The 15,753-nt window shown below is 39.7% G+C and overlaps 1 protein-coding gene across 1 annotated transcript; it reads left to right on the top strand.

Moving 5' to 3' along the window:
- The first annotated feature begins 694 nt into the window (after positions 1-694).
- LOC133788860 (large ribosomal subunit protein eL30) lies at positions 695-2,661 on the top strand. Its single transcript, XM_062226485.1, has 5 exons — positions 695-853; positions 1,026-1,131; positions 1,522-1,623; positions 2,204-2,272; positions 2,412-2,661. Exons 1-5 carry the CDS (start codon positions 833-835, stop codon positions 2,450-2,452), a joined length of 339 nt encoding a protein of 112 aa, XP_062082469.1. The 5' UTR covers positions 695-832; the 3' UTR covers positions 2,453-2,661.
- The last annotated feature ends 13,092 nt before the right edge of the window (positions 2,662-15,753 follow it).

Here is a 15,753-nt window from a genome sequence, read left to right as displayed (position 1 = left end):
GTAATACAAAATAATGGTCCCCTTTCCTGTCCAATATTCCCAGTATTTATAGGGGAGTTCCATGGACAGGTTTGGGTAACCATGTAAACAAACTGCGTAACTACACATATGGTATATAATTAATAAAGATTATTCTCATTTACATTGGGATATGATTTGATAACATAATAAACATATTCCTGCTATCTCAAGAAATAAATGACATAAATACGATGCAGTCTCGTCATTAATGAGCGTATTATGAATCCCCGAGTCTCTTAGTATGCGTTATATCTAGGTCCCCACGAGCTGAATATCTCATCCGAGCTCAAGCTTGACAGCTATCTGACCCCTAGCTCGTAATAAGTCCAGGACGTCTAACATTAGATCTCACCATTATGAATCTCGAGCTGCTCACATGGTTAATAATCAAATATTCTACTTGGTTATTTTTTCACGTCTCTACCTGCCAGCTATATCCGAACTGAGTGAGTGAACTCATGCTGATGCATTTTTTAGAATATGAAAAAGAATTTTTTTTTAAACTGCGAGCTAAAGTTAAAAGAAATTATATTTTATGTTAATTTTTAATAAAATTAAGATGTCTTAATCAAATTTTGGGATTTATAGTGTGTTTTTTAAAGAAATTTTATTAAAATCCGTAAACTAGTTTATTCTTATCCACGACTCGGGATGGTAATATCATAGAAACCAAACGTAGCAATAAGACCCTCAAAACCCTAATCCTCTTACTCTCTCCCCTATAAAGATTCGCATCGACTAATCTTTCAGTGGTTTCTTCGCTGTGTATTCATCGCCGCTGCAGAGATTTTCCTCAACGAAGCACCCAACCATGGTTGCCGCCAAGAAGACCGTAAGCTCTCTCTTTCTCTAAACATTGCTTTATCAGTTTCTGTCTCTAATCAGTGTTTCGGCAACCATTTGTGTGGAGATCCTCCCATTTGAGTTATAGATTTTGCAGCTTTTATTTTTTTTTTTATAAAATTAGTTTTTCATTGAGCTTTTTTGTAATTTGATTTGAGCAGAAGAAGACTCATGAGAGCATCAACAACAGGCTTGCTCTCGTCATGAAGAGTGGCAAGTACACCTTGGGCTACAAAACAGTCCTCAAATCTCTCAGGAACTCCAAAGGTGATTTTCATTTTCAATGATGTTTTACATTTACACTAGAGGAGTGATCTCAAAGACATTATCTTTTGTGGGTATTTTCAACGAACAATATGCATCTAAGAATTTTACATTAAAGTAGAGATGTATTTTTTTTAGCAAATAATTGTGCATTTTCTGATGTGGATTTTTCTTTCCAGCTGAATCCTATTTTTGCATTGATAGTTATGACGACATAATATTATTTTCTTTCTTTGTCTAAATGGTCTTGACCTTTTGGATTAATTTTAAAGTAGAGGCGTTGAACGTTGATAATTTAGATGTCGATATAGTGTGAATCAGTCCGTTTATTTGTTGATGGTGTGAATCCAGCTCATTTCTGATTATTTTAATCCCTAAATTTATTTATTGCAGGGAAGCTAATTATTATTGCCAACAACTGCCCTCCTCTAAGGAAATCTGAGATTGAATATTATGCCATGTTGGCTAAGGTTGGAGTTCATCACTACAATGGGAGTAAGTTTCTAACTTCTGATCTTAAATTTCTGGCATCACCCCATATTGAGGTTTAACAATATGGTTTAATCCTTCATTATTTGAAGAGTACTTGTGCACTTGTCTCGTATTTGTTTTCGTCCCATGTATTATAATATCAATATTCAAGTAATAATCCCTTTTTCGTTGATGGTGTGGATTATGGTTCATTGCTCTGTAATTACTTCGTAAGATTGATCTTGCATATTAGCTTTGAAGGATTCTTAACTATAAATTGTGGTTTAATGTCTGGATAGTGGATACTCGTAGGAGGTTAGTATTTAGATGATGACATGATCATTGAACCTTATTCTGTATCTTTATAGCTTTGTAAACTGTAAACTAGATTCTTGTTTCAATTTGGTTTCATATTTTTATTCTTGGTTTAAATTAGAAATAGTGTATTTTAGTAATTGGGGAGGAGAGGATGGTTTGGAGTTGCATGTTTTGAGTTCTTGACTTATTTTTCCTTATTTCTCCTTAAATTTAATGCAATCGGCTCATTATGTTATTCCATTTTTTTTCTAGTTTCCTAAATTTTTTGCTCATGCTGTTATTGTAGACAACGTAGACTTGGGGACTGCATGTGGAAAATACTACAGAGTATGCTGCCTTAGCATTATTGATCCAGGTACTTGGCTCGTCTTTAGTCACAAACTCAAAACTTTTGGTCGTGTTATTATTTGGAATTATTGTTGTTTGTCACGAATTCGAAACTTTCTATGGTGTTATTATTTGAAATTCATATCCGTTATCATTTTACTTTTCAGGTGATTCGGATATCATTAAGAACATGCCTGGTGAACATTAAGTAGCCCATATGATCTGTAACAGGTCTTAGATTTTGGTCGATCTTTTTTTGTTTGTTTATTTTTCCATTTTGTTTTTGGGTTTGGCCGTGAGGAATAGCACTAGTGGTGGCAAACTTTCAATGTTCTAAGTTTTAACTAGGAAAACAATACTAAACATGTTGAATGCTCTGCTTCATTTATGGTACGTGATTGCTTTATTGTGACTTAATATTTTGTCTTGAAGGATGTACCGTTAACCAAATTCATTGACAACTTTGGATTTAAATTTATGGGGGTTTTGTAGTAATGCCTATCTGTTTGGGCTGTGGTAACGTAGTACACTAAAAGTAGAAGTAAAATGATATTCGCATAAAAAACATTACACGGGTAAAGGTGATTGTAATATATCACATTTATTTAAATCGCTAACAAGTTAATGGGCGATTACTGATTAGCCGTAAAAGTCCTCTCCACTTCCAGCGTTAAAGTAAAAATAAAATTTGATTAGGTGTCACATTGCATTTGCTAAAGTAAGGTAGAAAGATATCCCATTTCTCTCTTTTTTATATTTCATGTTTCTGTCCAACCCAATTGTTGACCGGCGGCTAGAAGGGAAGAGCAACCGTTGTTGACGTTGCTGTACGATTCTTGCCACCTGGCAACACACACAACTACCACGTGTCGGTCAGTAATTGGACGCAAGATTTTGACCACATTTTTCGACTACTCCAAGCTTTAGACGAACATTTTGAGATGAACAAAACCTAACAAGTAACAACCCATTAATCTTATCTTATTTGTTTTCAAACAAGTTTATGTGCATATTCGCTACTTTAAAAACATTTTTGGTTCTCACGAGAATGCTTGTTCTCTTTTATGAGATTGTCTAGTGGCACGAGAGAGTTGTCCAAACAGGAACCTGATGAAGGAGCAGCAGTCTATTGATTCGAAGGGAGCTTAAGAAAAATGTTACACTAAACAAAATATCGTTAACTTTAGTTAGGTTTTGGGCCTCTTGGCAAAGTGACTTATTTTTTAAAATCATTTTGTACTCTAGTTTACTTTTAATAATTCTTTGCAAAATTGTCTCTCATAATTTAAACAGTCGATCGAAAAAAAATTTAGACAGTTAGTCGAAAAATTTTAGACAGCTGGTCGAAAAATTTAAACAACTAGTCGAATTTTAGACTGATCATTTTGTAAAAAATTATCAAAAGTAGACCAGAATGCAAAACCACTATAAAAAAAAAATTATTTTCACCAATTTGGCTTAGGTTTTCTCATTGCTATAAAGATGTCATTTAAAGCAGCCCAAAACGTTATCGTTAACGAAGTCTCAAAAGTAATTAAAAGCTCAAACGACAATATACTTACAGAAAACAACAAAATATAATAAAGACAAAGTGCTAAATATATTTAAGGCAATTAAAATGGAATAAACGTAGCACCTTGCATCAGTCTTCCCTGTTGTTTGATGAACTCGTCTTAGAGTTCATGGACGTTGTAGGACCAGTATCCGGAGGGTGAAACTCATATAAGTCAACAACAACATTAAAGGTATTGGAGATCTTTAACTCAGGTGGCAGCTCAACAACATGCACATTATCATTGATCTTGTGCAAAATACGATAGGGCCGATTTTCTTTGCATGAGGTTTGTTGAATGTGCCAGTAGGAAAACGTTCCTTACGCAAATGAACCATGACTAAATCACCTTCATTAAAGGTCTTAAACCTCCTATGTGAATCAACAATAGCCTTATAAGAAGCTGTAGATTTTTCAAGTTGAGACTTGACTTGGTGATGAATTTGCACAACTTCATTGGCAAGTTGAGTGACCGACTTGTATTTGATATTCGGGATGGCGACGAGATCGATTGCCAAGTTAGGAGTTTTGGTGTAAACTATCTTGAAAGGGGCCATACCTGTAGAACGATTGGGACTACAGTTAAAGGAAAATTCAGCTTGGGGAAGAGCTAAGTCTCATTGCTTTGGTTTACTACCAGCAATACTCTGAATCATATTTCCCAAGGTTCGATTGAAAACTTCTATTTGGCCATTCGTTTGACGGTGATAAGCACTACTAAGATTAAGAGTAGTGTTAACTCGTTGCCAAAGCATAAAACGAACATTCCAGTCAGAAGTGATTGAGCGAGGGACACAATGAAGGCAAATGATCTCACGAAAGAAAATTAGAGCAACATGGCTTGCATCATCTGTCTTCTTACAAGGCAGGAAATGGGCCATTTTGGAGAACCGATCAACAATAAAAAAGATGGAATCAGCATGTCGAGCAGTCCATGGAAGGTCGAGAATAGATTCCACAATCAAGTCCTCCCAAATTTTCTCAGAAATCGACAGTGGTAAATAGAGACCATTATTTTGGTGTCGACCCTTGGCAGTTTGACAAATGCTGCAACGTTCAACAAATCGAGCAACCTGCTTGCGAAGTTGTGGCCAATTGAAGTGCTCCCCTAACAAAGAAATAGTCTTATCATGACCGGGGTGGGCAGCTAAGCCACTGGTGTGTAACTCCCTAATAAAGAGTTCATGGATTGAGGTGTGAGGGATGCACAACTGATTTCCTTTAAAGAGAAAGCCAAAGTGAAGGTGAAAATCTTCAAAGCATGCACTGTGTTGACAAGAAGACCAAATATATGCGAAGTCTTCATCAGTGGCATATTGTTTAGGAAAAACTCAAATACAAGAGGTATGAGCATCTACTCAGGGTGTCCACTGCCTTGTTAACAAACCCATTGCGATGCTTAAACACATAGGAGAACTTTTGGAGGAATAAGACCCATCAAGCATGCATATGATTCAAGGAACACTGAGAGTTGAGAAATTGTAAGGCTTGGTGGTCATAGTGAAGAACAAATTCCTGCTACAAAAGATACGTCTCCCAATGGTGCAAAGCACAAACGATAATCATATAATTTTTGCTCATAGACCGTCCACTTCTGACGAGCTTCATTTAACTTTTCCCTGAAATATTCGATTGGTCTGCCATGTTGAGATAAAACAAAACCCATACTAGTCATCGAGGCATCGGTCTCAATCTCAAAAGCTTGTTCGAAGTCCGGAAGAGCAAGGACAGGGGCGTGACAGAGCTTATCTTTGATGAACTGAAAACTAGCCGCTTGTTCCTCTCCCCAATGGAACTTACCAATGCGTAACGAATTGGTTAAGAGGGACCATAATGGAGCTAAAATTCTGAATAAAGTGCTTGTAAAAGGTTGCGAGACCATGAAAGCTACGAAATTCTGAAACAGATTGAGGAATAGGCCAGTCACGAATGGCTACGATTTTACGATCATCGACATGAATACCATCAACGCCTATAAGGAAGCCCAAGAAAAGAAGTTTATCCACCATAAATTCACACTTATTTAAGTTGAGATAAAGTTGATTTGTGTGGAGCATAGTAAAGACTTTTGAGAGGTGAGAATAGTGATCATCCAATGTCTTGCTGAATATGAGAATATCATCGAAGTAAACAACAACAAAGTGACAAATAAATGGTTTGAGGACTTCGTTCATCAAGCGCATAAAGGTACTAGGGGCGTTGCTCAGCCCAAAGGGCACAACCAACCATTCATAGAGACCTTCCCGAGTCTTGAAAACAGTCTTCCATTCATCGCCAGGACGAATAAGAATTTGGTGGTAGCCACTCTTGAGGTCAAGGCGGGAAAACAACTTCAAACCAGCAAGTTTATCCAGCATATCCTCCAAACGAGAGATATGAAATCTGTATTTTATGGATATTTTATTGATATCTCTACTGTTGATGTACATGCGCCATGTGTTATCTTTCTTAGGTTCGAGCAAGGCCAGAACAACACACGGACTCAAACTCGGCCGAATGAGGTTCTTGCGGAGAATATCATCAACTAGCTCTTGAAGAACAATATGCTCTTTAGAATATAGATGGTAATGTGGTTAATTGGGAAGGATAGAACCTGGTTGAAAACCAATGTGATGCTGGATATGCCGCATATGAGGAAGATGGTCGGGCAACTCAGTAGGAGCAAAAGTAGGGAAGTTTTCAAGGAGTTTCCGAATGAGTGGCGAGATATTAGTGTAAGGTTGTGTGGATGCCAAAACTCCACCAAGAAAAAAATGTCTGACCCCTTTGCTGCATTGGTTAAAAATAAGTGATTTATTCGTGCAATCAAGTTCGAGCGTATAGGCCTCACATATTCCATAGCATTGGCAAACACTCCCAGGCGCCCCGCAAGGTCCCAACCTTGTTGAGGGAAAGGAAAAGGGGCTCATGACACACCTAGTTGCAATGCAAGACCCCACCTCACTAGAGGTTTGAGTGCCTCGAGCCGAAGCACTGCACACCTAGAGGTCTTAGCGCCTCATGCAAAGGAACCAAGCACCCATGCGCCTCGCAAGACCCATTGTCTCGCACACTATGCACCAATGCACCTCGCGAGACCCATCGTCTCACGCACCTAACACCCAAGCACCTTGAGAGACCCATCATCTCGCGTTGCAAGCGGCAACACCTCGTGAGACCAACTTCTCATGCCTCGCACACCAAGCAATGCCCCCACGTCTCGTGCAAGAGCCCCCCGTGAAGCCATCGTCTCGCGCCTGCCTCCTCTCGGCGCACCCAGCGTGGCAGCACCTCACGAGACCATCGTCTGGTGCCTCGCGCACCAAGCAGCGCCCCACATCTCGCGCAAGAGCCCCCCACAAAGCCATTGTCTCATGCTTGCCTCCTCTCGGTGCACCCAGCGAGGCTGCACCTCATGAGACCATCGTCTCGTGCCTCACGCACCAAGCAGCGCCTCACGTCTCGCGCAAGAGCTTCTCGCGAGGCCATCGTCTTGTGCTTGCCTCCTCTTGGCGCACCCAGCGAGGCCGCACCTCGCGAGACCATCGTCTCGTGCCTCGCGCACCAAGTAGCGCCCCACGTCTTGTGCAAGAGCCCCTCGTGAGGCAATCATCTCGCGCCTGCCTCCTTTCGGCGCACCTAGTGAAGTCGTATTCGCTCACTCACGCCTCAGACATGATGGGTTAAATAGGACCCCATATCATATCATATGTGATTCAAGCCTCATTGAATATACCTTATCTTCTTCTCTAGGACAAGTGCCACCAACGGGGCACATCGAGCCGTTACTAAGTGAGTTTAAATCGTGCAATTAACTCGTTAAACGAGGTTTTAAGGTAAACGTGTAATTAAATCATAATCAGAGATATAAACTTTAAAAATAATCTCATTTCATTGAAAATTATAAAAGTTTAATATTTGGGATCCCAAAATACAGTTTAGAAATATTTACAACTCAAAATATAATCACAGTCGACTAAACGAGAAAATCTAGTTTTATACATCCATCTCCCAAAAATGCCCCTGACCGTGGCAGTCAGGCTGACCAAACATGTACACGCCGCTTCACGCTCGCCATACTCATGATTGGTTGACTTTATCCTTGCCCTTACCTGCACCACAGAGCACCCGTGAGCCGAAGCCCACCAAGAAAACTCACAAACATATAACATACATGTCAACACTTATCAATTAAACATGCCATCTATAGGCTAAACACATACGTCCATGTCGTCCCAGGCTCTTTACCATGCCCTGGATTCGCGGTCCATACCGTGAGGATATCCCAGGTATCCTTTAGGATTCAACCTAGCAACTCGCATTCCGCGTGCTAAACGCTGCTTCCGGCCCTGGCCCCTTGCCGCACTCGGCCTTGCACTCCACGTGCCTATCGCCGTTCCCGGCCCATTGCCGTTCTTGGCCTTCGCCGTTATCGGTCTTCACCGTGCACGGCTCATGCCGTACAATCAACACATTCACATATGATAAAGCTAATCAACAAGCTAAGCATACAAAAACTTAATCAAAGGGTCAAACCCCACAACACAGTCATACAGGGCCAAGCCCTACAACTCATGCTCTACGGGAAACAATAGTTTTCTTACCTGTAACTCGAGCTTCCCAAGCACCGTGATCACGAGCACAGTCCTCTATCCCGAGCCTAAAAGAAAACCTAGTCACAACGCATGATAAAGGATTCCATTAATATTCGAGTAACGATTTCCAGATATAATTCTAGCTTCCGGGACATTGAATTCCACCAAACACGGTGGTGGAGTCGATCCCGAGCACCCTAAGTTAGGTTCCCGCGCTTAAAACCTCCATTCAGCCAAAATTTCCCTTTTGAGCTGGCGCCGCGACCCGCCCCCAAAACAAAGGCTAAAACCTCTCTGACGCCCATTTGAGCTGCGGCCCTGCCCTATAGCCGTGGCGCTCCCTAGAGGCAGAGCCTCCCTGGCTCGTCAGCTTCGTAGGGCCGCAGCACTCAAGAATAGAGCCGCGGCCCAACCCTTCGAGCCCAGAAAATAACACCATTTTCACCTCAAAAATCAGTCCAATTATCCACAAAAATCAAACCAACAATCCTAAATAATTATCACAATGGTTATACCATAGATTCAACAACAAAACCCAACAAAAAACTCAAGCCAAAACCTTATAAAAATCAAAGTTGAATCCTCATCCCTCCAACATGCAAAACTCTAATATTCAACCTTAAAACCAGCTGCAAACTAACACAGTTCAACATATTAGGAGCTTACCTTGATGAGTTATATTTCTGTGTAGATTCTCTAAGTTCCAAGCTTTAATTCCTCAAGACCATCAGCCCAATTCCTTAACTTTGGCTAGTTTTTCTCCAAGATGTTCTGAGTCTCCAAGAGTGTAAGAAAACCAGTGAAGGGAGAGGGAGTGAGTCGGTTAGAATAAGCCTGGAGGTTTCCTATTTGTTTGTTTTATTTAACTTAAGTCCATATGGTTACCTCAAGGCTCGGGGTACCAAAATGTCCCCGAGGGCAAAACGGTAAATTTCCCCAGTATTCATTCCTAGACATTCTAACCTCAAATATATCTCCAAATATTTATTTCTATAACCCAATAACCCCATAAGACATCTAGTACCCAAAATACCCCTCGACTCGCCCTGAGTCGGATTCTCAACCCCGTCGTGACTTTCCGGCTAACTGCTCCCCAGAACTGTCTCGGATCGTGCTACACAGATATATCACATACATATCATGTTTATTACATTTATACCCTCAACGGGCTAAAATCACAAACATATCCCTAATATCCAAACGGGCCCACATGCATATTTAATTCAACTAAACATGCATCCTAACCACATATTCATTAAATTCACATATATTAACTCAGTATAACAATTATTGCCCTCCAGGCACACTAATCAAGGCCCCAATCTTCATTAGCAAATTTGTGTCGCTACAACTATCCCCTCCTTACAGAGATTTCGTCGTCGAAATTACCTGAACAACTCGGGATACCGCTCTCGCATGTCTGATTCAAGTTCCCATGTTGCCTCCTTAACTTTGCTGTTCCTCCACAGCACTTTCACCAAGGCGATGGTTTGTTCTGCAAAACCTTATCTTTCCGGTCAAGAATCTGAGCCGGCTTCTCCTCATAGGAAAAATCCTGGTCCAACTCCAAACTCTCATAACTCAGCACATGAGTTGAATCTGATACATACTTTCAGAGCATGGACACATGAAAAACATTATGAACCCCTGATAATGCTGGAGGCATCGCCAACCTGTAAGCTACCTCCCCAATCCGCTCCAGAATCTCAAAGGGTCCAACAAACCTAGGGCTCAGTTTGCCCCGAACACCGAACCGTTTCACTCCTCTCAGAGGTGAAACCCTAAGGAACACATGATCACCAACCTGAAATTCTACACTCCTGCGTTTCAAGTCTGAATAACTCTTCTGGCGACTCTAGGAGGCGAGCATTCGCGCTCTGATCTTCTCAATCGCCTCATTGGTCCTCTGAACCATCTCAGGACCCAAATAACTTCTCTCACCTGTCTCGTCCCAATGGATAGGTGATCTACACTTCTTCCCATATAACATCTCATACGGAGCCACTCCGATAGTCGCTTGATAGCTGTTATTATACGAGAACTCAATCAGAGGAAGATACTTACTCCAAGATCCCCCAAAGTCTAATACACAGGCTCGAAACATGTCTTCCAATATCTGAATCGTCCTCTTAGTCTATCCATCTGTCTGAGGATGATAAGCGGTACTAAACCGTAACTACGTGCCCATAGCCTTCTGTAGGCTCTCCCAAAACTTGGAGGTGAAGGTGGGGTCTCTGTCAGACACTATCGACCTCGGAGCTCCATGAAGCCGAACAATTTCTTTCACATATAATTCAGCATACTGCTCCACGGTATAAGTCGTCCTGACAAGCAGAAAGTGGGCTCACTTGGTATACCTATCCACGATCACCCACACCGAGTCATGCTGTCCCACAGTTCTCGGCAAACTGTAATGCCCCAAATTTCCTAATAAGGTTTAGGACCTTGATTAGGAGGCCGGGAGGGCCATAATTGATTTATTTAATGACTATATGCATGTTTACGTGAATTATATTATTATATGATTGTGAATGCATGCATATGGGATCATATATTAATGATGAGGGTAATTTGGTAATTTGGTAATTTGGCCACTGTGGGCGTAATTGTATATTTTGGGTGCGTGATTGTGATTAATTAATATAGCCACATTACAAGGTGGATTGGTTCGAGCTAATCGACATGAGACGATCATGAGGTGTAAGTGTTCGGTCTAGTCATAACGGGTTTAAGTTCGGGGCTCGGGGTGAGTCTCGGGGTGAATTTAATGGTTAGAGCATTACCAAAAATTAAAGGGTAATGGGATATGATTTATTGGTATTTGGGAATATTGAGAATAGCGGGAATTGGAGAGCGTTAATTATAATTAACGAGATAGGCGGGAAAGGACGGTTTTACCCTCAGAAGCTTTTAGAGGGATTTATTTGGCTTAAGAGCATTATGGTCTTTTGACCTTAAGGATTTATATAAGCTTTTAAGTTTTAGAAAGCTGTGGAAATACAGAATAAAACAGAGCATCCTTATCTTCATGCTTCTCTCCTTTCCGTACACTACCTTTCTCCATTTTCTTCTTTGGTGTTCTTGAGCTCTAAGAGGGGTTTCAAGTTAGAAAATCCAAGGGCTGAATTGGTGGACTTAGTTCAGCCATTGAAGGAGGTTCAAACTTGGGTTTAAGGTGAGCTTTATCCACTAACTTTCTGGTTATACCCTGTTTTAGTGTTAGTTTTCAGCTTGTGTTTTATGGTGGCTTGTTTGAATTGATGGAAGTTTTAATTGGGGTTTGTCTTGGGTTTTGCTAAGGGTGTGATATAGAACAATTTTAAGGATTGTATTGGAGGTTGAGTGGTGTTTAAACTGAGATTGAAGGGTTGGTTTCAAGAGAAATCGTAGGGGAGGAAAAACAGGGGTTTTGGCTGAACTAGAGGTTGCGCCGTGGCATGGCTAGGGAGAGCCGCAGCCCTTGGAGGATGCTGGGTTTGGGCACCTCTGTTTGAGGGGAGGGTCGCGACATGGCCAAGGAGGGCTGCGGCCCTTAGTGACCTTTTAGCCCAAAAACATGTTTTTAGCTTGGGGATTCAAGCCATAGGCCTCGGGGTTGAACCTAGTACCCAGTTAAGTGGGGATTGATGTCCCGAAGGCTAGATATTGACTTGGGAACCTATGTTGATCATTTTTATTGATGATACCTTATATTTGGTTATGACTAGGTGACCGCTAAAGGACTAAAAGTTGATCGTTCTCAAGGGTCGCTCTTTTAATTGTTTTAGCTCGACTTTGAGGTAAGAAAACTGCACCCTGTGTATATGTGACATGCATGGCTATTATGAGGCATGTTGGTTGATCATTGAGTATGACATGCGTGGTTATTGTTGATGCATGTCGGTTGATTATTATGTATGACATGCATGGCTATTCTTGATGCATGTTGGTTGACTATTAAACGTGACATGCATGACTGTAATTGGTGCATATTGGGTTGCTGGATATATTGCACGTGATGCATGAGAAACATATGATTAGGGCATGCCATGAATGATGAATATGAGATTGGTCAGAGCTTGAGTCTCTGGGTTTGTGCATGATCATGATTATGCTAACAACTGTTTAGTAAGCATGCTGAATGCCCTATTCTTGGATAACTGGCATATGATACATATTGATAGCATTGCTTACTTGTGCATGGTACTGACTAACTAGTCAGATTTGGCAAAGGTGCTAGTATCAACTGTGAAGCTGTGACTCATTAGTCAGGTTCGGCAGTGGTACTGGGCACTGGTCACGTTGCACTGACTCGTCAGTCAGAATTGGCAAAGGTGTTAGTATCAGCTGTGAAGTTGTGACTTATTAGTCAGGTTCGGCAGTGGTACTGGACACTGGTCACATAGCGCTGACTTATTAGTCAGAACGGCCTTAGCGTGCATCACGCAAGCCAACAGAGATTAGATCTAATCGACCATCAGCATTGAATGACTCAAAGAGCATTAATGTCAGACCGACCCCGAGGGTCGATGAATGAAATAAGTGCTTGGAGGCTAGTGGCTTACCTAGCAGCCACTCTCCCTCTTGAATCGTGTGATGTTCACTCTTTGGTTTGAAAGCTTTATGCTTAGTGTGGTTACAATGATAATCATTTGATAATGTTTATGTAAAGTGTTATGTTTTCTTGCTGGGCTTCGGCTCACGGGTGCTATATGGTGCAGGTAAAGGCAAGAGGAAGCTGGATCATCCTTGAGTTGAAGAGCTTAGGTGATGAGGTGTACATATGCAGCTGCTCGTCCGCCACGACCGAGGTTTAAAGTGGAACTAGGGTTGTGTTAGGAGTGTGTCCTAAAAGCATGAAAAGACATTTGTTTTTTCTGTGAATAAATAAATACATTGGTTTATTATTATTGTCATATTTAGATTGTTAAATTATTGTTTGAATAATTTTGTAAATATCAGAAAAATTCCATATTCATAATTGAGGATGTGATCTTGTATTAGTACGAGAGAATTAAGATCACATGAATAAATAAAAATAGTCAACAACAACAAATTAAAGTTATGGAATTCTTTAATTGGAGTTGTAAGTACGGTTTACTGAGTATCATAATGATACAAATAATCTAGATTCGGATTATTGATGTGGTAAGACATCTCGGTAAAGGTGCTTTATATAATATGATTATATATGACATGGACCGATGTGAATTAAAGTCTTTATCCAAAAACCATTTAACAATAAAGACTTGTAATTCATATCATAACTGATGATCATTTATAGATCAACCTAAATCCTGAGTGTTCATGAACTCCTGTTCATGTTTATTAAATCTTTTGATTCATTCGTTAAGGTATCTTCAAAGAATGAGGCTAATGACTTTTGTTTTGGAGATTTAATATCATGGATGGCTGGGAACATGTATCAACAATACGGAATCTAATCTTTCCTAACGGATCGTATATTAGTTCCCTTAAGGGTTAATTCTGGAACTGAATGATTTTGAGCTCAAATCTATAATTAGATTATAGATTAATTATTCACTAGTGAATTAATGGTACTTAAGGAATAAGAAGTAAATTAGAAAGGTTAAATGGTAATTCTCCCATTCTAATTTATGAACTAATTAATTAGAGGGTTGAACTATTGTAAGATGGTTATATCAATGGACGACTTAAGAAAAAGATTTCTGTAAAAGTATATCTATAATATAAAGAGTGCAGTTCTGAATTTATAGTGGAGTAATATCAGAATTAATAAATTAACTATTATAATTAAAGAGTTTAATTATTTAGTTTCAATTTATTGGAGCTTAATGTTATAGGTCCATGGTCCCGAGAATGGCTCAAACAATCACTGTCAAAGGCAAATACAAAAATGGGCAAAAATGACTTATGTGATAAGTAAAATATTTTTCTATGTATCAAACATAATTATTGTTTAATTATGTGTAATTAATTAATTAAGAATTAATTAATTATTTGATTTAACAAAAATATAATTAATTTTGAATTAATTTATTTTTGGGATTTTTGGTATTTAAATAATAATAAAATTGGGAAAAATCACATGCCTGCACATGCATATGGTACACGTGTGGCACAGTGCACAGGCACTGTGCTACACGCATAAGAGACTGTAATTAGTTTCTAAGTTCCACAATTTTAGTTATTTAAATATTAAATAAATAATGAGATATTTTGATTTGATTTAAATATTATTATTTAAACAAAAATCTGATAACTGATCAGTTATTTTGAATTTGTTTAAAATAACAAATATTTTAATATATTTGATATTATTAAATATTGGATATCAGTTTTCACAGAACGTAAGTTTTCAGGGATAGAAAAATATCTAGGATTCTCTCAGAGAAAAAGACCAGTGACAAAAACAAAGGCCATTGTTCTTCACAAAACCTAGGTCCAAACTTTATCAGATCTCATGTGTTGAGAATATCTGATAAATAGTTATTGCCTATTATTTGTATAGCGAGCCCACACTCGTTCTTTGGGTGACTGAGAACATTTTGGAAGATCTTGGTGTGAGATCTCAAGGATTCAGCCATACGAAAAGATAGCAACAAGGAAGGACCTGAGGTAATGTTTCTATTCTTGTCCTTGATTCAATATATATATGAGTGTGAAGAAGTAGATCTAGAAATCTTATGGGATTAATCTGAAAATTTGATTGTTGTTCCGCTGCGCATAATCTCTGATTTGATCAATAAAAACCAACAGGTTGAACCCTGTTTTGCCGCTTAGAACGGCCTGTTGTAAATACTTTTCTGTAATAGACTCTGAAACTTTATTTTCGGGATCCCAATATATATATTAAACGTTCTAGTGAAACGTTACATCTTAACCAAAATGTTTAATCCCTAAACCGCTAATCATACTTAGTTACACGTTTTTGGCTAAATGACTCGATTAGCGAGTTTAGCACTGTTTACAAGGCACACCGTAACGGTCCCTGGGGTTGGGGCGTTACACAAACCAACCACAAATTCCATGGTGATGTCCTTCCATTTCCACTCCGAAATCCCTAGAGGCTGCAGCAATCCCACTGGCCTCTGATGCTCAGCCTTAACTTGCTGACTTGTTAAGTACTTGGCCACATAATCCACCACATCCCTTTTCATGCCCGACCACCAGTATAAAGCTCTCAAATCTTGGTACATCTTCATCGTACCTGGATGTAAAGAGTAGGGAGTGGTATGTGATTCATCTAGAATCTCCCGTCGAATAACAGAATCCATCGGAACACAAATCCGACCCTTGTACTTCAGTAACCCTATCTCTGAAATGGAAAAGTCCTTAGTCGCTCCGACTAAGAAATTCTCTCTGTGACCTCTTAACTGGGAATCCTTCCCCTGCGCCTCCTTAATCCTCTCAAGAAGTGTA

The sequence above is a fragment of the Humulus lupulus genome, chromosome 7 (assembly GCF_963169125.1).
Source record: "Humulus lupulus chromosome 7, drHumLupu1.1, whole genome shotgun sequence".
NCBI classification, from domain to species: Eukaryota; Viridiplantae; Streptophyta; class Magnoliopsida; order Rosales; family Cannabaceae; genus Humulus; species Humulus lupulus.
This window is presented reverse-complemented; position numbering and strand designations above follow the sequence as displayed.

Bases quoted from the DNA above. Each gene is read 5' to 3' on its own strand.
- LOC133788860 (XM_062226485.1), top strand. From the start codon at position 833: ATGGTTGCCGCCAAGAAGACC. The intron at 854-1,025 runs GTAAGCTCTCTC...TGATTTGAGCAG, and splicing joins TGGTTGCCGCCAAGAAGACC to AAGAAGACTCATGAGAGCAT. The intron at 1,132-1,521 runs GTGATTTTCATT...TATTTATTGCAG, and splicing joins ATCTCTCAGGAACTCCAAAG to GGAAGCTAATTATTATTGCC.